Source organism: Natator depressus, chromosome 7 (assembly GCF_965152275.1).
Source record: "Natator depressus isolate rNatDep1 chromosome 7, rNatDep2.hap1, whole genome shotgun sequence".
In the NCBI taxonomy this organism is placed as follows: domain Eukaryota; kingdom Metazoa; phylum Chordata; order Testudines; family Cheloniidae; genus Natator; species Natator depressus.
Genome location: NC_134240.1, coordinates 60,107,039 through 60,134,354, shown reverse-complemented (window position 1 = coordinate 60,134,354; position 27,316 = coordinate 60,107,039). Strand labels below are relative to the sequence as shown.

Genomic DNA, 27,316 nt, shown 5'->3' with positions numbered 1-27,316 from the left:
GAGGAACCGTTTTCTTTTTGTTGCTGGTGTATAAATCCACAGAGACTCAAGAGTCACCCTTGAATCTCATCAGTTTTATTGGAAAACAGCGAGGGGCCTTCAAAAGAGGTCTTGAATTGTTTGTTGCATCTCTGGGAGGGGGAGGGTAGGCTTGATGACGGCAGCCAAGATGAACACTCCATAGTGATGGCAGAAGCCACAGCTTCAGCTGCAGAGTCCGCTGCCTCCAGCTCGACTGCAGTGTTGTTCTGGCAATTAATTTGCTCTCCCCCACCATAGCAGAGAACTCCTGTTTTGCCTCATCAGGAACCTTGTCTTTGAACTTCAGGATAATATCCCACAGGCTGAAACTGGAGCAACCCAACAGAGGCTGCTGGTTTGTGATCCTCAGCTGTAAACCTCTTGTGGAACAAAGCTTCCTGCCAAACAGGTCCAGCTTTTTTTTTGAACCCCAGAGTTTCCAGCATAATCCAGTACCCAGGCCTGGGTGCTGGCAGGGTGGGGGAAGCAGGAGACAGGTAAAACAGCGTCCCAAAGTCTGTAAAAGTCCTAAAAACTACTACTAACACTACTCTACTGTAAAAATAACAAAAATACTATCTATATAAAAGTACAAAACAGTTCCTTTTCTGTGTTTTAGAAAGTGTGTCTCAAGAGATGAGAGAACAGCAGAGACTCAGACGTGGAACATGCAGCAGTGAGAAGGAACTGAGGGTGCCGTCAGTCCGCCCCACCTTCATCACCTTGGATGAAACCATGAGGGGAACAACGGCTCATCCGCGGACCAACAGACACTACTAAATCTCCAGCTCCAGACACACAGCGCATATGTATAACCCTCAGTGGAATATCATCACTTGAAGAAGAATACTGGTACTTAACCGTGCTCCAGGGCTGGAGATGGGATCACTGGAGTGAGCAGTTCCAATGCCGGTACTGGGCAAGACTCCAGAATGGTGGGAGAAGCCAGCACCAACAGGTTAAGCAACTCCCTGGCTGCCTTGATTGTCTTGGGTGTAGATAGCATTGGAAAGGGCTCCTGAGCTTGCGGTACCAAAAGGTGCACTGATCCTTCAGGGATTGGTCTCAATGGACCCTTTCTCGACTCTGGAGTCAGCAATCCATCTTGGCTTACGGACAGCATCTGGGGGCTGCATCTTCTTTGGCTGCACCTATGAGTTCTTGCCTCAGCTCAGTGCCTTCACAGTAGACTTCCAAAGCCCTGATACCGAGTCTTTAAGAAGAGACTGTATAAGTCTCCCCTTAGGCACTGGCGGTGCGGACCTGCGTGTGGAGTCAGTCAGAAAAGAGGTTTCAGAGTAGCAGCCGTGCTAGTCTGTATTCGCAAAAAGAAAAGGAGTACTTGTGGCACCTTAGAGACTAACAAATTTAGTCTCCATGGTGCCACAAGTACTCCTTTTCTTTTTTCAGAAAAGAGGGTGCACTCCAAACTGATTCAGATGCACTCATTACCCATTCAGAGCAAGAAGTTTCCGAAAGCAGATGAAGTGCAGACTCCATAAGCAGGTACTTGAGTCTGGCAGTCCTTTTTTCTAGCAGGATTTGAACCCTCTACAAAGATGACATTTATCACTTACATGCACCAATCCCAGACACTTGAGGCAGCTGAGGTGTGGGTAGCTTACTGGCATAGACCTGTTATTAGAGCAACAAATCTTGAAGCCAGGAGAATGAGGCATTAGCCCAGTACCCAACTAAGCATCAGTAACCCTATACTAAAAAATTCTATTCTAAACATTCAACAACTATTTAGGAATGTACCATTCAAGCCTAAAAACTAACACAACAGTTACTATATATACTACAGGAGGAAAGATTTGCGGATACAAAGATCACAACTGCAACAACCAGAAAGGAACTGAGGGGGATTGGGGGTAGCGCGGCCTTTTATACCTGCTTCCACTGGTGTGAGGAACCAGAGGGTGCTCACACTGCCTCAACAGGTACTGCTGAGGGAAAAAATCTATGGACAACTGTGCATGAGGTGTACACATCTATATTGGAATGGACATGTTCTATCACTTAAAGAAGAACCTACACCTACTTTCTATTGGAACATAAAGTCTGGTAGTTCTTCATGAATGCAATTTTTGGTATTTTTCTGCTAGTCAACTGGACAGTACCAAACTGGGCCCTAGAACCATCTCTTACCTGCTATATTGGTGTTTGAACCTGGCAGAGAACTATCCCTACAGCTCTCACTGCTTCTTAAGAAGGAATATCCTGTGAAATTAACGCTTAGTTATTGGCCACATTCAGCTAGTAGCTCATCAACTCTGCCTTCAGATGAGCTTTCACTGTAGCCCACTAGAGCAGCCTGATGAACATGCATGCAGTGAGATTAACTTAGAAACTAAAATGCTAAACTCTACGAGCAGCGCAGTGTCAGCAATCTCAATTCCGTTTTATAGTCTGTGGGTTTGTCAACGGGGGAAATATTTTCGGCCTGAATGGCCAAACACAAGTTCTCTTATTTATCTGGCATCTTATCCCACTTTAATTAAAATGCTTTGGAAGCAGCATAATTACTTTGGAATGAGTTATCCACTCTACAGTTCATGTGGAAACATCCTTATTTGTAATTAACTATACCACTTCAGGCCATCCTCTTCCATTCTGCACTGCTTCACATCTGGATTAGCCTGTATTTCCCTTGTGCACCTTCTACTGCTCCAGGGTCATCCTGACTGGATGTCACCTTCCCATTTAAATGTTGGTGTTCAGCCCAAGTGTGCCCCTTCACAATTCAAGTTTATAGCAAGTTCACATGCACGGAGTCCATTATAGCAGCCATGTGCTATAAGTCCTGTGCTTTTATGTGCTCCTATCTGGAAGTCCTCGATTTCCTTGTCTCCCTGGGGAGATAAGCACATCCAGTCCCATCTTAACAAGAATCAGTGGAATGTGAAGAGAGATGAGTGGCTATCACTGCAAATGTGGGAGTAGGGGCACTCCCAGGACATGGACTAGTGCCACAACAAAACAAAGGAGCTCCAGCAGAATTACAAAAACAACAGCCTCAGTAACGCTCCCAGTACATGCACTAGGAGGAGCTGGACTGCAGTTTTGCCAGGGAGGCCACAATGAAACGGATATTCCTGCGCCATCAGAAGGCACCCAGCTGACCACAAGCATCAGCAAGGAGATACCCTCAAACAATTAAGATCTCTGGCATGTCCAACCCTGAGCCACAGATGCAGGCAGATACATTGCCAGAGATGGTCCCCAAGACCCAGCTGGAGAGCCAGCCTGACAGCACTGCAGAGGGGACCTTTTCCTGTAAGTATTATGTGTTGTATTGCAATAAACTGCCCTGATACTGACTGCATAGGGGGATTTAAACAACTTTGTTCTGGATACCAGCTGGGTGCCACCATGTGGGGTGGATATTACTATGAGAGAGGCCAGACATGTCTGTCTCTGTACAGCACCCTTAACTCTCCATCAGCTTGGCTTTTATTATCCTCCCCTTCCCACTAGCATGCTCAAAAAGGCATCCGTGCTAGAAAGTGTATGGTCAAAAGTGGTCAAAAGTTTAATGCATGTGATGAGAGGAGAAGTGGAAAGAAAAGACACTCCTTTCCTGATCTGGTGATGGAAGTGATGGTTCCTATAAGCCTAAGGCTGCAGTCAGAGCCATCAATTATTCAACTAATGAACCTATTGTGAGGAAAAACAGCCTCCCCTTGTTAGGCCATCCCAGAAAAAGAGAATGCCCTGAAGGCCACCATATCTGGGTTCTGCGGAAATGGGAATATGTAGCCAGAACCAAAACCATATAGGGTTCTACAGGTCAAATCCAACACCCTGAGTTACACCTGAAAAACAACTACAGTGCAAACCCACAGAGCATAAGGGCTCTTTAAGCACTGCAGGCAGCCTTGTGTTTGCCATGCATAGGCAGCTGCCTACACATGGCATACACAAACACTCCTGAGGAGCAGCCCTATGTGGAGTACATGCCCATAGTCTCTTGCGGAGCTGACAAAGGCCTAGATAACTGGAGCCCCTCAATGTGCAATCCTGAGTAGTAGGGGATGGAGATGATGAGCTCTGCCATTTCTCTGGGTCACTCCTCCCAACCTAACAACATTACTTACTTGAATAATGAGTGGGTTGAGCCTCAGACAGATGTTCTGATTCCATTAGACCTGGGAACAATATTTCAGATGAACCTCTCCCAACTTTCCCACCCAATGAAAAATGAGGATTCATGTCAACCAAAACATTTGCAAACTTACATGGAATTCACTGAACTATTTTGGTCAAAAATTCAAAATGACCTTTTGTTTTGAATTTTACTTCAATTTCATTTAAAAAGTTTGAACTAAAAAATGGAACAAAAAGTTTAGTTTAATCCAAAAGAAAAATATTTCAGTTTGCCAAAAACCAAAAATTTGTTTCAGGTCATCTGAAAGTGAATTTCTCTTTCCATTTTTCAGTTTGGACAGTGAACTGAAAGTCTGTTATTTGCATAGCTCTGGCATCTATGCCACAATCGCAGACAGACACTGAAAAAGGGCCTGGATCCAAACCTAAGTCAATGGAGGGACTCCACTGGGCTTCAGCGAGCTTTCTTCAAGCCCTAAGTCACAACACGGAACTACCTTACATCTCTATGTGTGAATTAGCAGAACTATATAAGATGACCAAGCTGTAGTCACCCAGAATGACTGAAGTGAGCTGTAAGTTCAGGTCAACAGAGACCAAATAATTCTGATGTTTTATTTCTTTATATATAATACAACACACACAGTTTTAATATTTGGTAAAAAAGTTAACAGAAGTATCTCAGAAGTGACAAAAATCCTTTCCACGTTTAGATTTCAGAAGCTCAAACACTATCTTACTAGACGACTGCTGTTTTCCAGCTTTTATGGAGTTTAAAGTGCAAACTACTCACAGATACAACTGGGCAAGAGTACTGCATTCTGATGTGAAAGGTGCAGCATCTAAAATATGTAACATAAAAGCGTCATTGGGTGGATACAACAACCCTGGGAAGAAGGGGAGCTTCGGAAACTCCTTTCTGACTCCTCTGTGCAGAAATATGCTCCAGCCGCTCTGTGTAGAATCCATTGAAATCCAGTCTAGGGGAAAGCAAACTCATGTTCAATAGTCTTCCCAAAAATGGCCCAGAAGTGTGAAAACAGAGAGAAGTGGTAACAGGCTTCAAATGCTATTTAAGGGTTTCAAAATTCCATAGTAAAAATGAGAGAAATTCCTGGGCATACACCTAAAATTCACCATAACCACCATTATTTATGATTTACAGTGTATTTATACCTTATAGAGGTAAATTCCAGTTATCTAAATGGCTCAGGGGTGGAAGCATATTGGAATTTCAGAAAATCAGAGTTTGCCAAAATTGGAATTTTTGTAAATGAAAATGTTGATTCTGGGAGACTTTTCTGACATTGTTTACCTGTGTTTAACACAGAATCATCACAAATATGCCATAAAAGCAAGTTATAAGGCTTTTTGTCTGAAGCTTTCAACGTACTTTACAAAGGAAGATAGGCAGCATTAGCCCCATTTTACAAATGGGGAAACTGAGGCATAGAGGGCTGGCATGATTTGCACTAGGCCAAATAGCAAGTCAGTGTCAAAACTGGGAATAGATCCCAGATCTCCCAACCTTCAGTCTGGACTATGCTGTAAAACTGAATGTTACTAATCCAAGTCTCTACTATTGTTAGGGAAAAATGATTCTGAAACATCAAGCAAAGCAGTGTGTTTTAGGAAGGGTCTCTGAGTAACAAATGGGTATTATAAATTTTGGTTACAGGCTACTACTAGCCATTTAAAATTACTTCTATGAGCAATAAACACACAGTCTCCTGAAGAGAAAAAACAAGACTATACACTTTAAAATAAGGATTCTTGCTTTGTGAATCAAAGCTACAGCCTATGGCTCACTGGGGCTGTGCATCTTACATCTGCCCATCAATTCTGTAACTGCAGCTATTTCAACTTATAAATGTTAATACAAGGAACATTTCCATGCTTTTAAGTCCAAGCTGGTAAGTATCCTAGGCTGTAACTTCACTGCTTTTCCTCCTGTGACACATCAGATTAGGAATGCCAAGTCTCTCTGCCCCGCTCCATCCTCACTCATCCCCTTAATCCTACAATTGTTTGATGCCTTAGTTGAGAATTTCCAGATATTAACATATTTGGATTTCATTTAATTTTAATCTTCTCTCATTAAAAAATAACCCCAGCCCAGTACTGTACATGGCTTGCCACCAGTGGACATCAACAGCAACAACAGTCTCAGTTCCTCTGGGGAAAAAAATACTGGCAGGAATGCATAGAGTGAGAGGTACTTCTGTTTGATGCACTTCATCCAAGCTCAACTGAGAAGGATTTCCCAGTGCATACCCTGTAGGGATGAGAAACTGGCAGTGCCTCAGTAGGCCCTACACATTTCTCACCATGTTGCAATGTAGCTGCAGAGAGATCTTAAAGACCCAGTGTTACTAATAATACTGGGCACTTTTATAGTAGCTGTTCATGCGTAGATCTGAAAGCATTTCAAAGGCAGCACTATTATCCCCATCTTGGAGATGGAGAAACTGAGGCATGGAGCGGGTAAGTCAGTTTCCCAAGTATAGTCATTTCAGTGACATAGGACAAGGCTATGACCAAATACAGTGAGACTAGCATCATTTACAAAGTCGGATTTGCAATAGCTTAAAAAAGAACCTCCACTTCCCCAACTTTATTTCTTGCAAAAGTACATTTAAAAAAAACTATATGCTGAACTACTGACTAAAGCTTCTTGCTATTCCAGTGTTACACTGATAGAACAGCTGGCTGCCATGATACCACAAAAAAGGAATAAAGAACAAATTTCAGTCTGGTCTAGAGTTGGACTCTTTCCTTCCTGTGCTACTAGGAGACAGTTCCATTCTGCTCACCTGTAGATGATGTTGATCATGCTGTGCTCACAGTCATTGGTGCTGTAAACACTCAGCTTATCCAGAAGGTCCAGGAGATGTGTTGAGAAATTGCTGTCAAACTTGTTGATAGTTGCCTCGAAGCCAGATGTTAGTTGGAAGGCGTCTGCATGCTCTGCTAAAAGCTATCAAGAGGAGGCCACAGTAAGCGAGAGTGGTTCTGGGTGTCAACCAGACACACACTGTACAAGGACTCTCTCTTTTGTTTTTTCAAACTTCTGTTTCTATGGAAGAATATTGACATAAAATTTCAAAACTGCTCCATCCCAGACGCACCTTTTCTCATGCGGCATACAACAGGATGAACAGTTGTGAAATGAATTCTATATACTGCCCCTCAGGTATGCTGCGAGACCCAAGCCTAGAGCATGCTCCCTGGGCAAGGTACCGACACTGAGAAGACATCATGCCCTGGGGGTTTAAAAATCTTGCCCTGCTGGTTTGACACACAATCCAAAGGTCTGAAATGGATCCTGTTAGAGTTGTGTTATTCTGCCTCTAGAACATGCCCGATCAAAGCCTGGCACTGATGACATATCTCCCTTCTCAATAATAAACATTAAGAGCATTTCTTATCTTCAGTAGTAGTGTGGCTTTAACTGATCTCTACAGTATTTCATCACAGGTACTATGATCAGAAGGATCCTGTGGGTGGCTTGTTTTCAAATGCTACGTGCTGCTGTACACGAGACAGGTTCATCAGGCAAACAACACAGGCAGGGAATGTCCAGCAGACCACCTTCCAGCATTTACACTGCACTGCTCTTTCGTGGCCCCCTAGTGGCTGTCTGCAGGAATGGTGTGTCAGCCTAGCAGAAGGCAGATTGTGAGCTGCAGGGTGAGAGAAGTTAGCATACATATACACAGAAAGGAAATAAACAAAGCCAGGTGTCCTAGTCTCAAAAGGGATGGGCTGGAAATGGTCTAACAGTCTACACACTAACTGGTTCATTTGCCACGAGATACTACTTTGGAGATGTGAAAGAACCCGAGCCACAAAGAACCCACGCGTTAGTGCCCACTGCCCTTGATGAAAACAGTTCAGAACTAAGTAATAAGACCAATGTTTGCTGTAAGCAACATAATTCTGCTGCAGCTGGGTAACAATGTACATGTTTAGCAGGATCAGCGCTCTCATTAAACCACAGAGGAAGAAGGAAAATGACATGAAAAAATGCTTACTAATCTTTTGTAATTGTTGTTCAAGATGAGTTGCACTTGATCCATTCCACTCTTAGTGCCTGTGTGCCCCATGCACCGTTACCAGCAATTTTTCCCTCACTGCTATAAAATGCCTAGCTGACCCTGAGCCCCCCTCAGTTCTTTCTTTCCAGAAACTCCGACATAGAGGGGTAGGAGGGTAGGTCGTGGAATAGACATGTGCAACACATCTCGAAGAACAACAATTACAAAAGGTTCAAAACCGTCTTTTCTTCATCAAGTGCTTGCACATGTGCATTCCACTCTTGGTGACTCCCAAGCAGTAATAAAGCTGGAGGGATCAGAGTTCACATACATACAGCTTAACCAAATTTGGCATCATCCCTAGAATAATAGGTGATGGTGTAATGGGAAAAAGTGCATCGATGACCGGCTTGCTGCTTTACAAATGTCCTAGATAGGGATTTGCACTAAGAACATCGCTAAGGATGCTTGAGATCTTGTGGAATGAGTAGTCAGGTTACTTGGTGGCCAAATGCCTGCCTGTTCATAGCAAGCGTGGATACATGAAGTTATCCAAGACAAAATCCTCTGTGAACAGTTGGATGGACTGCTGAAATGGTTCAGTCCTGTCTATGTAAAAGTCTAGAGCTCATGTAACATTCAGTGTGTGTAGTCGTTGATTCCTATTTCTGTGAGGTTTTGGGTATAACACCGGTAAGTAGACTGCTTGATTGCTATGAAAATTTGAAACTGCTTTACAAAGGACACTCAGGGGAGGGTGTAAATATACCTTATCTTTAAAGAAGACCGTATATGGAGGTTCCGAAGTCAGGGCATGGAGTTCCAAGACTCTTCTAGCAGAAGTGATGGCAATTAGAAAAGCCACCTTCTAAGGGAGGTATAGTAAGGAGCACATTGCTAAAAGGTCAAATGATGGTCCCATAAATTTAGACAAGACCAGGCTCTAGTCCCAAGGGTGGAGGGACAAGCTCTCTTCATTGAGGATACAACTTTTCAAGGCCTTTAAGGAATCTGATTGTCATGTCATTTGAAAAAACAGAACCGTTATCCACACAACGGTGGAAAGCTGATATTGTTGCCAGGTGAACCTTGACAGAGGAAATTGCTAAGCCTTGCTGTTTCAGGTGTAGCAAACAGTATATGTTGGATGGACGAATGCATCAGCAAGACTCCGGTTTGGGAAGCCAAGACTAAGAACCGCTTCCATTTTGACAGCTAGGTGGCCCTGGTGGAGGGCTTTCTACTGCTTAGTAAGACTTGGAGAATTTGCTCCAAGCAAGCTTGTTCTCTGGGATTTAGCCATGGAGCTTCCAGGCTGTTAAATGAAGGGAACACAGGTTCGGGGGAGCAGCTGACTGTGGTATTACATAAGAGCAGCCATACTGGTTCAGACCAAAGGTCTATCTAGCCCAGTATCCTGTCTTCCGACAGTGGACAATGGCAGGTACCCCAGAGGGAATGAACAGAATAGGTAATCATCAAGCGATCCATTCCCTGTCGCCCATTCCCAGCTTCTGGCAAACAGAGACTAGGGATACCGTCCCTGCCCATCCTGGCTAATAGCCATTGATGGACCTATCCTCCATGAACTTACCTAGTTCTTTTCTGAACTGTATTTTAGTCTTGGCTTTCACAACATCCTCTGGCAAAAAGTTCCGCAGACTGACTGTGCGTTGTGTGAAAAAATACCTTTTGTGTGTTTTAAACCTGCTGCCTATTAATTTCATTTGGTGACCCCTAGTTCTTGTGTTATGAGAAGGAATAAATAACACTTCCTTATTTACTTTCTCCACTCCAGTCTTGATTTTATAGCCCTCTATCATATCCCCCCTTAGTAGTCTCTTTTCCAAGCTGAAAAGTCCCAGTCGTATTAATCTCTCCTCATACAGAAGCTGTTCCATACCCCTAATAATTTTTGTTGCCCTTTTCTGAACCTTTTCCAATTCCAATACATCCTTTTTGAAATGGGGTAACGACCTCTGCACGCAGTATTCAAGATGTGGGCGTACCATGGATTTATATAGAAGCAATATGATATTTTTTGTCTTATTACCTATCCCTTTCTTAATTATGCCCAATATTCTGTTCGCTTTTTTGACTGCAGCTACACATTGAGTGGATGTATTTAGAGAACTATAAACCATGATACCAAGATCTCTTTCTTGAGTGGTAACAGCTAATTTAGACCCCATCGTTTTATATGTATAATTGGGATTGTGTTTTCCAATGTGCATTACTTTGCATTTATCAACATTGAATTTCATCTGCCATTTTGTTGTCCAGTCAACCAGTTTTGAGAGATCCTTTTGTAGCTCTTCACAGTCTGCCTGGGATTTATATATCTTGAGCAGTTTTGTATCATCTGCAAATTTTGTCACTTCACCGTTTACCCCTTTTTCCAGATCATTTATGAATATGTCGAATAGGACTGGTCCCAGTACAGACCCCTGGGGGACAATACTATTTGCCTCTCTCCATTCTGAAAACTGACCATTTATTCCTACCCTTTTGTTTCCTATCTTTTAACCAGTTACCAATCCACGAGAGGACCTTCCCTCTTATCCCATGACAGCACACTTTGCTTAAGAGCCTTTGGCGAGGGACGTTGTCATCTTTGGAGCCCTTTTTAAGAGTTGGAGTCATATTAGCTATCCTCCAGTCATTTGGTACAGAAGCTGATTTAAATGATAGGTTACAGACTATAGTTAGTAGTTCTGCAATTTCACATTTGAGTTCCTTCAGAACTCTTGGGCAAATACCATATGGTCCTGCTGACTTATTACTGTTTAGTTTATCAGTTTGTTCCAAAACCTTCTCTAATGACATCTCAATCTGGGCAGTTCCTCAGATTTGTCACCTAAAAAGAATGGCTCAGGTTTGGGAATCTCCCTCACATCTTCAGACGTGAAGACCGATGCAAAGAATTCATTTAGTTTCTCCGCAATGGCCTTCTTGTCCTTGAGTGCACCTTTAGCATCTCGATCGTCCAATGGCCCCACTAGTTGTTTAGCAGGCTTCCTGCTTCTGATGTACTTACAATTTTTTTTTTATTGTACTTACAATTTTTTGAGTCTTTGGCTAGCTGTTCTTCAAGTTCTTTTTCGGCTTCCTAATTATATTTTTACACTTGATTTGCCAGAATTTATGCTCCTTTCTATTTTCCTCACTTGGATATAACTTCCATTTTTTAAAGGATGCCTTTTTGCCTCTCACTGTTTCTTTTACTTAGTTGTTTAGCCATGATGGCACTTTTTTGGTTCTCTTACAGTTTTTTAATTTGGTGTATACATTTAAGTTGAGCCTCTATTATGGTGTTTTTAAAAAGTTTCCATGCAGCTTGCAGGGATTTAACTTTTGGTGCTGTACCTTTTAATTTCTGTTTACCTAACTTCCTCATTTTTGTGTAGTCCCCTTTTCTGAAATTAAATGCTACAGTGTTGGGCTGCTGTGGTGTTTTCCCCGCCATAAGGATGTTAAATTTAATTATATTATGGTCACTATTACCAAGCGGTCCAGGATCAGATCCTGTGCTCCACTTAGGACTAAATCAAGAATTGCCTCTCTTGTGAGATTCCAGGACTGGCTGCTCTTAGAAGCAGTTATTTAAGGTGTCAAGAAACTTTATCCCTGCATCCCTTCCTGAGGTGACATGTACCCAGTCAATATGGGGATAGTTGAAATACCCAGTTATTAAGTTTTTTATTTTAATAGCCTCTCTAATCTCCCAGAGCATTTCACAGTCACTATCACCATCCTGGTCAGGTGGTTGATAATATATCCCTGCTGTTATATTCTTATTATTAGAGCATGGAATTACTATCCACAGAGATTCTATGGTACAGTTTGGTTCATTTAAGATTTTTTCTTCATTTGATTCTACGCTTTCTTTCACATATAGTGCCAGTCCCCCACCAGCATGACCTGTTCTGTCCTTCTAATATATTTTGTACCCGGATATTATTGTGTCCCATTGATTATCCTCATTCCACCAAGTTTCTGTGATGCCTATTATATCAATATCCTCATTTAATACAAGGCAGTTCAGTAAACGCATCTTATTATTTAGACTTCTAGCATTTGTATATAAGCACTTTAAGAACTTATCACTTTTTAGCTGTCTGCCATTATATGATACAATTGAATGGCACTTTTTTCATTTTTTCATTCTCATCAGATCCTACCTGTATTTTATCATCTTCCATCCTCTCCTCCTTACTCGGACATAGAGAATCTCCATTAATAGATCCTCCCCAAAGGGATGTCTCTGTCCGAATCACGTGCTCCTCCATACCTGTAGGCTTTCCCCCAGCCCTTTGTTTAAAAACTGCTCTACGATCTTTTTAATTTTAAGTGCCAGCAATCTGATTCCATTTTGCTTTAGGTGGAGCACATCCTTCCTGTATAGGCTCCCACTTTCCCCAAAGTTTCCCCAGTTCCTAATAAACCTAAACCCCTACTCCCTACACCATCGTCTCATCCATGCATTGAGGCCCTGCAGTTTTGCCTGTCTAACCGGACCTGCATGTGGAACTGGAAGCATTTCAGAGAATGCTATCATAAAGGTCCTGGACTTCAATCTCTTACCTAGCAGCCTAAATTTGGCCTCCAGGACCTCTCTCATATCCTTCCCTATGTCACTGGTACCTACACGTACCACAACCACTGGCTCCTCCCCAGCACTCCACCTAAGTCTATCTATATGTCTCGAGAGATCCGCAACCTTTGCACCAGGTAGGCAAGTAACCATGCGGTTCTCCAGGTTATCGCAAACCCAGCCAACTATGTTTCTAATGATCGAATCACCCAATACCCGTTTCTTCCTAATAACTGGACTTCCTCCCCCCACTCCCCAGAGAGGTATCCTCAGTGCGAGAGGATACCACATCTGGAAGGAGGGTCCCAACTATGGGATTATTTCCCTCTGCTCCAGTTGGATGTTCTCCTTCCCTGAGACTTTCATCCTCCTCAACAGCACAGAGGCTGTCAGACTGGGGGTGGGACTAGTCTACTGTGTCTCATTTATGTACCTCTCTGTCTCCCTTAGCTCTTCCAGATCAGCGACTCTGGGCTCCAAAGCCCGTACACAGTCTCTGAGAGCCAGGAGCTCCTTGCACCAAATGAACACATATGCCACCTGCCCATTGGGCAGGTAACCATACATGCTGCATTGGGTGCAATAAACTGGATAGCCCCCCTCTGTTGCTGGATGTCTGCCTGCATTATTTTTTTTATTTATTATCTATTTGAGTGATCAAATCCAGGTGCAACAGAAGTAAGATTGGAGTCACCACTAAGAGATCAAGTCAAGTGGAGAACCGTATTGGTGTGGGCACACCAATTGGAATTGGGGGTAAAACATAATAAAGCTTTATTGTCCAGGGTAGCAGGAAGGCGTCTGCGATGGAACCCAGACTGCAGCCTTGACAGCAGAAGAATTGATGACATTTTCTGTTGTACTTGTTCACATATAGGTCTGCCTGGGAAGTCCCCCACTGCTTGAATATGCCTCTGGCTACATCCAGGCGAACAGACCACTCGTGATGACTAAAGAAAGACCTGCTCAAGTGATCTGTTATCTCGTTCTGCACCCCTGGAAGGTAAGAGGAGTTAAGGTAGACTAAATGGGCTATACAAAATTCCCATAGATGAACTGCTTCCTGAAAAAGGAAGGATGAGCGAGCTCCTCCCTTCCTGTTGAGGTAAAACATGGCTGCGGTGTTGTCTGTCAGAACAAATAGGTTTCTCCTTCTGATATGAGGCAGGGATGACTGACAGGCAAGACTAACCACTCTGAGCTCTCTAATGTTGATATGAAGAGAGATCTTTGTAAATGACCAAAGACCTTGAGTTCTGAGGGGCCCCAAGTGAGCTCCCCATCCTAGCACTAACGTGTCTGAGACCAGAGTCATTGACGGTCAAGGGGGCATGAAGGGAACATCCACACAAGCGTTGAGAGGATCCAAAGACCAATTCAGAGAAACAAAGAACCCAGGAAGGAACTGTGAATACAATGTCCACAGGAAGATGGCTTGGCAAGTACCCTGAGACCATCCAAGTCTGGAAGAGTATGAGATACAGACTCACATGTTGTACCACTTGTGGGCACAAGACCATGCGGCTCAGGAGCCTTATATAGTTTTGGGCTGTTGTGATTGGATGACATTTGAGGTGTGTAACCAGGGATTGGACCAACTGGAATTGTAACTTGGGGGAAGGGGGGGTAACACCCTCGCCTGGATAGAGTCTAACACACACCAATAAACTCTATCCTCTGTACCAGACAAAGTATAGATTTGTCTGCATTGATCAATAGGCTTAAGGCCTTGAATGTTGACTGGATGAGTCAAACACTGGACACAACCAGAGCCCTGGACCAGCCCTTGACTAGTCAGTCATTCAGATAAGGGTAGGCCTGAACTCCTAATCCCCTCAGGAACACCGCCACTACAGCCATACATTTTGTGAATACCCGAGAAACTGCAGACAGGCCAAATGGAAGCACTGTGAACTGGTAATGTGACTGCTTCACTACAAACCTGAGGAACCTTCTGTGCCCACAGTATATTGAGGCATAGAAGGAGGCATCTCTTAAATCAAGGGTGGCGTACCAGTCCCTGGGATCCAGAGAAGGAATAATTGATGCCAGGAGGACCATGCAGAACTTTATATTTTTGAGATAGTTGTTAAGTTGATGCAGGTCTAAAATAGATCTGAGACCTCCCTTGGCTGTCAGGATTAGGAAATAACGGGAGTAGAAACCCTTCCAGGCTGTGGGGGGAAATCTTTTACTACCTCTATCTGTATGCCCAGATTTAAGGTTACTCCCTTTAACAACTTTAGGTGAGCTTTATAGTCATCTGGGGGAGGTGAGATGCCCTTGACTGAGACTGCCTTGTCAGGAGAGGAGGACAAGGAGGCCTGCACTGGCTGTGGATGCTCTTCCTTCCCTTCTTTATCTATGGGGTCCTGTTGAACCTGGTTTTGGAATCTGGTACTGGGCTCAGTACCAGAGTTGGGAAGAGGTGCTGCCCCCGTGGGAAGGTGCAGGACACCTTTCTGAGGCCAACAAATAGAAGTGCCTGGAATGCATCCTGGAAACTAGAGGAAAACCCCACAGGTTCCAAAAGGGCCTCTAGACTGGCATAGGACCCCAGTGACCTCCTGGCCAACCACTTGATAGTGCTCCTGTGATTGGAACCATGGAAGGGTAGAAATGTCTGGAAGAGTAACAAGAGCAGCTTTGAAACTGGGAAGAGTAGGACCCAATCTCCGACTCAAAAGAGGACAATTCTCATTCTGGTGGCCACAGGAGTGCAGCTCCTGACTGTGCTGGCGATCAGTGCCAAGGTGGAGAGGTCTGCAGCAAGGCCAGCATCATGAGTTTCCCCTTTGATGATGCTGAAGGGCAAGCTGTCATGGGTACATGAGACTGGTCCAGTACCATGCGTTGTAATGATCCAACCAGTTCACCCGTGTCCGCCAGCACTGAAAGCGACGACTCTTGTACTGCGAGCAACACCATTACTGACAGCAAGAGGAGATCACTAGCAGCTGCAAACACCTCTGGCAATGTTGGTATTGAGAGTGTTGGTATCGGTGCAGTGCTGCAGATATGGGAGTCTCTTCTGGCTCCAGACTTGACAGTACCTGCATAGGTGCCGGCTTCCATGATATCAAGGCAGAGGAGCGCTTGGGTTTAGAGTGCAATTTACTCTGATCCCCATACCTGGCAGACTTCATGTAGATTGCCCCCTTTCAGCAGTCTGCTTTTTATGCCTCTTCCTAGGCACTAGGATTGGTACCAGGACTCTGACATGGTAGGATGCCAAAGCAGTTGGTGCTGATTCTGTCTGTCTGGCTCAGATGGAGGTCTCGGTGCCCTCTCCATGAGCAGAAACTTTAGCCGGGCTTCCTGATCTTTATTTGTGTGAGGCTCAAAGTCCTTGCAAATTTGGCAAAGGTCCCAGTATGAGCTTCCCCAAGGCACTTCAAGCAACTAGCTTGTGGGTTGCTCATGGGCATAGACTTATTATAGGAAACACAGGGTTTGAAGCACAGTGACCAAGGCATCTCTTGGCACCAGGGATTGATGGAAAAGCAAACAAACAGAAAATCTAACTGTAATTTTACTACTAGTGATTAATTATTCACAATACATAAAGAACAAAATCAACTGTGAGAACTTGCAAATGCAAGAAGAATAGTTCCAGAGACCATCATGGTTGGCAAAAAGAAGCTGAGGGAGCGCAGGGTTGGCTAGGAGCTTTTTACCAAAGCTAGTGGCACATGGCAGCAGAGGGTGCTCAAGCCAACCCAACGAATACCACTGAGGGAAAAATTTCTGGCAACTTTGAACTGGGCACATAAACACCAAGAGTGGAATGCATTGTGCAAGCACTCAAAGAACACTTGTGGTGAAATGAGAAGGCAGGCATTAGTGGAAATGTGTTGTTCTGAGGTATTCGTGGATTTGTAACACTGAGTCTGTAACCAGTCTGTATCTCAGCAAGGATCTGTGCTGAACAGCTGCTGTGTGGAAGTGTCCCTTACTCAGCAGGCCCACTCCATGTGTGTATGGAGAGGTAGATCTGCTGACTTTAGTGACTAAAGTAAGCATTCAGTGCTTTTTATCCCTGTTGACAAGGCTGGCTCTGTAGGGGTACGACTGACAGAAAGCTGGATTCCGTTCCTTTCCTCTAGCATCAGAATTGTGTATTAAGTTCCAGTCAGTTACACTATGCAAACCCACTGAAGAGAACAGAGCTGCATGGCTATCACTGGAAGCTTGCAGAACCTTTATGCATGATGACCATCCCTGAGAAGAAAAAAGCTCAGCCTGACTGTCAGAGCCTTGGCTGAGCTTGTAGTGCTAGCAGTTAGAAAAATAATTTTTTTTCTCTTGTAACCTGAGCACATTTGATCTGAATTCACCAAAGGCATGTGTAAGGGCATAACAGACATGGAACCTTGAGGGGCCATTTCTCAGAATGAAGTCGCTCTTTGAGGAATGTTTTGAGTGTATTTATTTACACAAGCTTTTAAGTTCACACTTAAAGGAGCCTGGCTGGTTAGTTTAAAGAACACTTATTCCCTCCTTGTTACCAAATGGGAACAGCACACACTGCTGGCTGGATGATTGTGAAGTACCTCTATGGCTTTTTCAGTGCAATGGAAGAAAGGTAGAAATAAGTGAAACCTGACTTCCAAAGTGCTGTCTGGAAGGAAGAATTAGCCAGTTAAGAACAAGCAAATATATATTCTTAAAAGTGTGTGCCTTACTTTATTAGTTAGCTGCTTCTTCACAACTTCCTCGGCACGCTCCTGCTCTGTTGGTGGGCCCAACATTGTGCCGTGCTCTAATGTAAGCCGGCCCATTTCATTATTCAGCTTCATGCTTTGGGTAAATCTCTGTGGGAAGAGTAGGTGATAAAACATGGTAAACGTCAAGCCACATTTCTATAGTTAAAATGAAGCATAAGAACTGGTTTTAATTCAGGCAGGACTTTAGAGCTTCAATAGTTCACAAAAGCCTTCTTCCATAGCAGCAGGGTACATGGGATCAAATCCTGGTTAAGGCAGCGATGAAGTTAGTGTTTCCCATCAGACTGCCTATTTGTGTACGTCGCTAAAACACAATATCATTATGCATGAGACACCAGTGCTGGGTCATGATAGGCAGACACAACTGTATTACAGGTCAGGACTGAGGTGCATTGGGGGTGCCCACAACTGGAACAGTAAAGGGTGCTGCAGATCAGTACAGTGGTGCACTGGCAGAGTTTTGGGGAGGAGGACAGAAAGGAAGAGCCTGGGGTGCTGAGGGTTAGAGCTGAGATGCAATGACAGATATATACAAAGAACTTGCACAATGCACAACTGAATATTCCTGACTACCGACTCCTGTTCTAACCACTAGGTTAGAAGGCTGGGTTCAAGGAGGAACGAGATTAGAACAAGGCTGGGAACAAACAGGTGCAGGAACTATCGCAGCTGTGGGCGAATGCTTTGAGCAGCCATTGAATGCTGCTGCTCCTGGGTTTAACAGGACTCATGCTGACTCTTCCAACCAATCAGGCATAGATGACAAATCTGAGGAACTGTCGCAGACTGAAGCGTCAGAACACATGAACAAGGGGGTCACCCAATGAAATTAATAGGCATCAGGTTTCAAACAAAAGGAAGTACTTGTTCACACAATGTACAGTCCACCAGTGGAACTCGCAGCCATGGAATGATGGGACGATCAAAAGTAGAAGTGTGTTCAAAAAAGAATTAGGTGAGTTCATGGAAGATAGGTCCATCAATGGCTAGTAGCCAAGATGGTCAGGGATGCAATCTCATGCTCTGGATGTCCCTAAGTATCTGACTGCCAGAAAACTGGACTAGATGACAGAGGATGGTTCACTCAGTAATTGCCCTGTTCTGTTCATTTCCTCTGAAGCATCTGGCAGAGGCCACTGGTGGAAGACAGGATATTGGACTAAATGGACCATTGACCTGACTCAGTATGGCCATTTTTATATTCTTTACAAGCACTACGAGTCAATTCTCATCCATACTAAACTATCAGTATTCTTGTAAGAATAACATAAAATCAAACTTTCCCTAGAGTAGGATGTTTCAGTCATCATCTTCCTGCCAAAGCAGCTGCCAGAATAGTAAAAAGAAAACTAAAGAGGCCAGTGAAAGAAGCAAAGTATTTCAGAGGGAGGAGACAGGGGCAAGTCAAAAGAAATGGCACTGTGAGAAGAGGGAAGTGGCATTTTGAGCAGCTGCAAACACTCTGGTGTGTGCTGGGAGGCCCCATACCTGCATACAGTTTGTGAACATGACACAAACAGACATCAGCTTGGAAAAGATCTTCAGCAGCTCAGGATTTGTTAGCATGCAGTCCTTTAGACAGTTATCCAGAAAGCTTGTATGGTGGCTCAGGACATCATCAATATTGGAAGCCTGTTATAGGAAAACACAACAATAAACAACACATCAACCAGTTCCTCACACTAACCTGCTACCAGAGATTTAAAATATCGGTTAGTGATGTGAAATAAATTAATGGAAAAAGAAAATGTAAAATTGCTATGAGATATTGAGAAGATCATAGTGCTTAAAATGTAAAGTTAAACTCAGACAGGAAATACATTATAGGAACAAAATGAGATTGGGAAATGCTAACTGTTTCTGTAGGGTTTTACACGTTTTTAGTCATCTCAACTGATATGGCAAGTTTACATTCAGATAAAACTCTACACTGACTCAAGATGTGCAGAGATTAAAAACGCAAATTGAGTCATGAGAAGGGTATTACAGCAAACACATCCAAGACATCTGCTCATACTTCTCAGAGCCAACAAGGGTCAAAAGCACAACCTTTCCCAGAACTGGAATGGAATAGGGATAAACCCCGTTCCCTGATGAGTCAGGGACGTTGGTTCCATCTTTCCTTATGCCAAGGGGTTCCTTTTCCATTTCAGAGCTCTTTTTCATGAGAGTGCTTGGTGAAAACAGGGGGAGATTGGCACAATGCAGAACATTAGACTGAAAGGGGCTGCCCTTTCCTGTCATTTCTAAATCTCAGTGATCCTAATTCATGGAATACCAGGTAGGGAAAACCTGGCCCAAAAAGTCCCAAAGTATGATTAAGAGCTAGTTCTGTGCTCCAAACTTGTAGTGCAATATATGCCTTATTGAAATCAATGGAAGTTTTGCCCAGATGCTTGGGGAGGTCTAAACCCTTGGTGACAATTCCCTTACAAAACTTATATATATGCCTTTAATAGCAAATTAGTGATTAGGATTATTCTGTTTCATAACTGACTGTCATAACAAACAAAAGCAATGTATATGTCACCCAATCTTCCTGACCAACAGTCCAGTCCTCTGGACCCTCAGGCAGAGTTGAGTGAACATACAAAAGAAGTCAGAGTGATTATTAGTGATAGTCACAGTCAGAGAGTCAGCAAAAGCTCTGTATCAGTGATTCCTGGGTATGTCTAAAACCTTTGCATCCCAGTACTCTGGGACCATTCTCCCCCCATGCAAAGAGCTGCAATCTTTCTTCTGTTCCTGTTATTTTCTTCTCTCTTGGTAGATGGGATCCAGTCACTGCTGGCACCATGTCACATGGTGGTGTAAGCAGGAGCTGGAGCACAGAGAAAAGTGTGGTTCTAAGAGAGGAAAAGCCTTTATTAATAATAGAGATGGGAAGTGATGAAGAAGAGTCAGCACAACTGTGGTGTGGTGAGACCAACAATTTTAGCCCTGGAAATGTCTGCCTGCACAGCAACAGCCTCTGGAGGAATACATTTTGGAAAGAAAGACAGCTACTTTTGTGAGTCTCCCACACCCAAAAGTGTGTGTTGCAAACTCTTCTTCAGGAGTTAACTACTCTCCTAGCAAGTGCTGGTGCACAAAGACATACAAAAAAAAATCAAACTAGCATTGTAAACTTCAACCACTGGAACAGTCACACGCCAAGGGAAACATTGCTAGGGAGAGTCACTCCAATCTAGACTTCTAAGAAGGCAATAAAATAATGGGGAGTAAGACAAGTGTACGTCTGGAAAACTCTTGTCTGGATCCCCTTAGCTGCTCCTCCTCAAATTTCTTTCTTTTCTAGGCAGAAGCACTGTCAGGCTTCTGGTGTTATCACCACAGGAACAGCACTTAAAGAATTCCCAACAATCTCTTCTGGAGCAGTAAGTGTGGGGAACACAGTAACTGTTTTCTGGAGAACGGTATATTTAAATATTTACTTTAAGTAACTGAAATCTGATTTTTTTCTTAAACAAGAGGGATAAGAGTAACAGTTCGGTGACTTGGGACTCTTGTCCATCTGGCCACAGGTCAAACCACTAAACTCACCGATTTCAAGTTTTTCTCAAGGATATGCCATGTTGGTTCCATCACTTCAAACATCATATAATACTGGATATTCTGTACAAAATTCAGCATCCGCTGTCGTAGTGTGAAAGCACCAGCAAACCTGAAAGAGGCAACAAGCTGCAAGCTCAGAGATGGAACTGGCACTGGGAATTGACTTTAGAGAGGCAGGTGAAGCACAACTGAAGACAACCACACAGAAGACAGGAAATAAAACGTTTGCTCACCTTCTCGTAACTTGTTCTTCGAGATGTGTTGCTCACATCCATTCCAATTAGGTGCCTGTGAACTGCATGCACAGTTCACCAGAAGGTTTTTCCCTTAGCAGCACGCATTGGGTCAGCTCTGGAGCCCCCTAGAGTCATGCCTTCATGGCACCGCATATAGGGCCCTGCTGACCTGCCACCTCTCCAGTTTCTTCTTGTCGGATACTCCAACAGAGGGGAAAGCAGGTGGGTTTGGAATGGATATGAGCAACACATCTCGAAGAACAACAGTTAAAAGAAGGTGAGTAACCGTTTTTTTCTTCTTCTTCAAGTGCTTGCTCAAATCGATTCCAATTAGGTGACTCCCAAGCCTTACCTAGGAGGTGGGGCTGGAGTTTATGGAATCACTGATTGAAGCACAGCCCTGCTGAACACTGCATTGCCCCTGGCTTCCTGGGTGATGGCGTAATGTGAAGTAAAGGTGTGGACCGAAGACCACGTAGCCGCTCTACGTATCTCCTGGATCGGTACCAGGGCCAGGAAGGCCAATGAAGATGCTTGAGCTCTGGTGGAGTGTGCAGCCAGAGAGGGGGCAGGGACCTTTGCGAGATTGTAGCAAACCCAGATACAGGATGTGATCCATGATGATATCCTTTGCGTGGACACTGGGAGGCCTTTCATCCTGTCCGCTACCGCAACAAACAGCTGGTTTGATTTGCGGAACGGCTTAGTTCATTCAACATAAAAGGCCAATGCATGCCGCACATTCAAGGAATGGAGCCTCTGCTCGTGGCTACTAGCATGGGGTTTCGGGAAAAAGATTGGAAGGAATATGTCTTGATTGGCATGGAAATTTGAGACCACCTTCAGGAGGAACACCGGGTGAGGTTGCAGTTGCACCTTATCTTTGTAAGAAATGGTATATGGGGGGTCGGATGTGAGAGCCTTGAGCTTGGACACCCTTCTGGCTGATGTTATTGCCACCAAAAAAGCCACCTTGTAGGAAAGGTAGAGAAGTGAGCACGTCGCTAGGGGCTCAAACGGGGGGCCCCCAATCAGCCTCGAGAGTACCAAGTTAAGGTCCCATGCGTGGGGTGGGCCACCGAATATGAGGATATAACCTGTCCAACCCCTTGGGGAACCACCGCACCATTTCGTTAGTGAAGATGGTGCATCCATGCTTTCCTGGGTGAAAAGCTGAGATGGCAGCCAGGTGAACCTTTATCGAGGAGTGAGACAAAACCTGCTGTTTCAGCTTTAGGAGGTAGTCCAAGATAAAGGGGACCGACAATTGTGTTGGAGGGATACGACTCCGCAAGCACCAAATCGCAAATCTTTTCCATTTGGCTAGGTAAGTCGCTCTGGTTGAAGGTTTTCTGCTACCCAGAAGAACCTCTCTAATGGGGTCTGAGCATGTGAGCGCTAGCAGGTTCAGCCATGCAGCTTCCAAGCCGTGAGGTGGAGAGACTCGAGATTGGGGTGTTGAAGCCTTCTGTGATGTTGAGTGATGATGTCCAGAACAAGCGGTGGAGTGATTGGAGTATCTACCGCTAGCTCCAGTAGCATGGCGTACCAATGCTGATGTAGCCAGGACAGTGCCACTAGGATCACTGAGGTTCCAGTGCTCCAGATTTTGAGGAGGATCTTGTGAATCAACAATATAGGAGGGAATACGTAGAACAGGCAGTTCTTCCATGGAAGCAGAAATGCATCTGCCAGTGAATCCGGGCTGTGGTTCAGGAAGGAGCAAAACTGTAGACACTTCCTGTTGGCCCTTGTGGCGAACAAATCTATCTGGGGAACTCCCCACCACTGGAAGATATTGTTTATTACATCTGGATGGATAGACCACTCGTGATTGTGAAAAGACCTTCTGAGGTGGTCTGCTAGGTCATTCTGCAACCCTGGAAAATAGACTCATAGATTTTAAGGTCAGAAGGGACCATTATGATCATCTAGTCTGACCTCCTGCACAACGCAGGCCACAGAATTTCACCCACCACTCCTACAAAAAAACACCTCACACCTATATCTGTGCTATTGAAGTCCTCAAATCGTAGTTTAAAGACTTCAAGGAGCAGAGAATCCTCCAGCAAGTGACCCGTGCCCCACGCTACAGAGGAAGGCGAAAAACCTCCAGGGCCTCTTCCAATCTGCCCTGGAGGAAAATTCCTTCCCGACCCCAAATATGGTGATCAGCTAAACCCTGAGCATATGGGCAAGATTCATCAGCTAGATACTATAGAAAATTCTTTCCTGGGTAACTCAGATCTCACCCCATCTAATAGCCCATCACAGGCCATTGGGCCTATTTACCATGAATATTTAATTACCAAAACCATGTTATCCCATCATACCATCTCCTCCATAAACTTATCAAGTTTAATCTTAAAGCCAGATAGATCTTTTGCCCCCACTGCTTCCCTCGGAAGGCTATTCCAAAACTTCACTCCTCTGATGGTTAAAAACCTTCTTCTAATTTTAAAGTTTAAACTTCCTGATGGCCAGTTTATATCCATTTGTTCTTGTGTCCACATTGGTACTGAGCTTAAATAAGTCCTCTCCCTCCCTGGTATTTATCCCTCTGATATATTTAAGAGAGCAATCATATCTCCCCTCAGCCTTCTTTTGATTAGGCTAAACAAGCCAAGCTCTTTGAGTCTCCTTTCATAAGACAGGTTTTCCATTCCGCGGATCATCCTAGTAGCCCTTCTCTGTACCTGTTCCAGTTTGAATTCATCCTTCTTAAACATGGGAGACCAGAACTGCACACAGTATTCCAGATGAGGTCTCACCAGTGCATTATATAAGGGTACTAACACCTCCTTATCTCTACTGGAAATACCTTGCCTGATGTATCCCAAGACTGCATTAGCTTTTTTCACGGCCACATCACATTGACGGCTCATAGTCATCCTGTGATCAACCAATACTCTGAGATCCTTCTCCTCCTCTGTTACTTCCAACTGATGAGTCCCCAGTTTATAACAAAAATTCTTGTTATTAATCCCTAAATGCATGACCTTGCACTTTTCACTATTAAATTTCATCCTATTACTATTACTCCACTTTACAAGGTCACCCAAGATCTTCCTGTAGGATATCCCGGTCCTTTTCTGTATTGGTAATACCTCCCAGCTTTGTGTCATCCGGAACTTTATTAGCACACTCCCACTTTTTGTGCCAAGGTCAGTATTAAAAAGATTAAATAAGACTGGTCCCCAAACCGATCCCTGAGGAACTCCACTAGTAACCTCCTTCCAGCCTGACAGTTCACCTTTCAGTAGGACCCGTTGTAGTCTCCCCTTTAACCAGTTCCTTATCCACCTTTCAATTTTCCTATTGATCCCCATCTTATCCAATTTAACTAATAATTCCCCATGTGTCACGGTATCAAACGCCTTACTGAAATCTAGGTAAATTAGATCCACTGCGTTTCCTTTGTCTAAAAAATCTATTACCTTCTCAAAGAAGGAAATCAGGTTGGTTTGCCATGATCTACCTTTTGTAAACCCATGTTGTATTTTGTCCCAATTACCATTGACCTCCATGTCCTCAACTACTTTCTCCGTCAAAATTTTTTCTAAGACCTTGCATACTACAGATGTCAAACCAACAGGCCTGTAGATACCCGGATCACTTCCAAAAGTACGCTTCCAAAGGTATGGAGTGTGCTATGCAGAACTTCCAGAGCTTGAGGGCTTCCTGACACAGGGGAGAGAAGTGTGCTCCCCCGTCTGTTGATATAAAACATTGCTGTTGTATTGTCTGTCAGGGACAATATGCACTTGCCCTCCAGGAGAGGACGAAAGGCCTGACATGCCAGTTGGACTGTCCTGAGCTTCCTTACATTGATGTGACTGCCCTGAGCTTCCTTACATTGATGTGAAGCATCAGTTCCTCCTGAGACCAGAGGCCCTGAGTTCTGTTCTCCCCTAGGTGTGCCCCCCACCCAATGGCTGAGGCGTCAGTGGTCAGACATAGGGATGGACAAGGTTTGCAGAATGCAACCCCTGCACATACCAACTGCAGGTCGAGCCACCGGTGAAGAGATATGAGAACCTCCGGTGGAAGGGTAACCACCATGTCTAGACTGTGCCTGTTTGGTCGATACACCAATGCTAGCCAAGCTTGGAGAGGTCCAAGTCTGAGCCTCACATGTTGCATTACATATGTGCAAGATGCAGAGTTTTAAGTAACTCCTTACTGTGGTTACAGAGAATTGTTTGAGGTCCTGTATGATGTTGTGAATGGCCTGGAAGTGGGATTGAGGCAAGAACGTTCTGGCCTGTGTTGAGTCTAGCACTGCCCCTATGAACTCTATTCTCTGAGTAGGGGTGAGTGGTGACTTTTGAGTGTTTAGGAAGAGGCCCAATGCGTTGAAGGTGGATCTTATGAGGGAGACATGCTGATCCACTTGTGTTCTGGACCGGCCCTTGACTAGACAGTAGTCTAGGTAAGGAAATATCTGAACCTGCCTTTTCCCAGAAAAGTGGCCACAACGGCCATACATTTGGTGAACACCTGAGGTGCTGATGATAGGCCGAACGCTAGTACTGTGAATTGGTAGTGGGAACTCCTGACTGTAAGCCTTAAGAAGTGCCTGTGGGACAGGATTACGGCAATGTGGAAGTATGCATCATTCAAGACAAGGTCAGCATACCAATCTCCTGGATCTAGGGAGGGGATGATAGTGGCCAAAGAAACCATTCAGAACTTGTTTCTTAATGAACCTGTTGAGATTGTGCATGTCCAAGATGGGTGTGAAGCCCCCTTTTGCTTTTGGTATTAGGAAATACCTAAAACCCCTTTCCCCTGAGCTCCAGCTGAACCTCCTCCGCAGCCCCCACCGATAGGAGGGTTTGTACCTCAAGGACGAGAAGTTGCTCGTAAGAAGGGTCCCCGAAGAGGGACAGGGAAGGGGGGCGGGAGGGAGGGGGTGAGGAAAATTTGAGAGAATATCCCACTCCTACCATGCAGAGGACCCAACAATCTGAGGTGATTTGGGACCATGCTCGGTAGCAATGGGACAGACATTCCGAAAACATGAAAGAAGGATCCAGTTGAGAGGTTGGCATAACGCTCTCGGGCGCATCCTCAAAAGGTCTGCCCAGGGCCTGGTGGCTGCCTGGATGACCCAAATCCCCTGTTATTTGGGGTTTGGTGATGGTGGTTCTGATTTCTGGGATGCCTATGGTTCTGGTCCTGCCTAGACTGCCCCTGGTATGGTCGTGTCATGGGCTGAGGCCTAAATTGTTTACGCTGGGTGGCAGAGGTGTGCAGTCCCAGCGATCTCAGAGTGTCTTTCAAACTGTGTCTCTCAGAGTGTCTTTCAAACTCTCAAATCCATTTTCTCTGAAAATAATGTGGACCCCTCAAACAGTAGGTCCTGAATTGCCTGTTGGACCTCCCTGGGGAGGCCCAAGGCCTGCAGACAGAAGCAACGGAGCATTGCGATGCCCGAAGACAACGTCCATGTTGCGGAGTCCGCCGAGTCTAATGCCGCTTGCAGCGACATCCTCATGACCGTTTTGCCCTCATCAACGAGAGCTGAGAATTCCAACTTAGAATCCAGTGGGACAAGGTCTGAGAATTTGGACACTGCATCCCATGTCAAAGTTATAATGGCTAAGGATCGCTTGTTGGTTTGCGATATGAAGCTGGAGCCCTCCAGGGGAATATATCTTCCTCCTGAAGAGGTCCAGCTTCTTTGCACCCTTAGCTCGAGGGGTAGGCCCTTGTTGCCCTTGCCTCTCCCACGTGTTAACAGCTGCCATTACCAATGAGTCTGGTGAGGGGTGGGTAAACAAATATTCATAGCCCTTCGAAGGCACAAAGTACTTTCTCTCAACTCCTTAGCTGTGGGAACCAGAGAGGATGGTGTTTTTCAAAGAGCTTTTTTGTTCTCCTGAATGGTCTTTATCAGGGGAAGGGCCAGCCTGGTGGGTCCTGCTGGGGATAAAACATCCACCATTGGATTGGACACATCAGTGACCTCCTCCATCTATATCCCGAGGTTCTGAGCAACCCGCCTCAGAAGTTCAAGGTGGGCTCTGTTGT

General features: G+C 44.5%; 1 protein-coding gene across 3 annotated transcripts in view; it reads right to left on the bottom strand.

Annotated features, from left to right (window-relative positions):
- Window positions 1–4,810: 4,810 nt before the first annotated feature.
- The window catches only part of TUBGCP2 (tubulin gamma complex component 2), a 79,663-nt gene continuing 57,157 nt past the window's right edge, over window positions 4,811–27,316 (bottom strand). For all 3 annotated transcript variants that reach the window (XM_074958605.1, XM_074958607.1, XM_074958608.1), the window contains 5 exons: window positions 21,033–21,153; window positions 18,978–19,121; window positions 17,448–17,576; window positions 6,945–7,108; window positions 4,811–5,111 (listed from right to left, as the gene is read on the bottom strand). In XM_074958605.1, coding sequence (XP_074814706.1) covers window positions 4,997–5,111; window positions 6,945–7,108; window positions 17,448–17,576; window positions 18,978–19,121; window positions 21,033–21,153 — 673 coding nt within the window. In that variant the 3' untranslated portion in view covers window positions 4,811–4,996. The remainder of the gene's footprint in view (window positions 5,112–6,944; window positions 7,109–17,447; window positions 17,577–18,977; window positions 19,122–21,032; window positions 21,154–27,316) is intronic.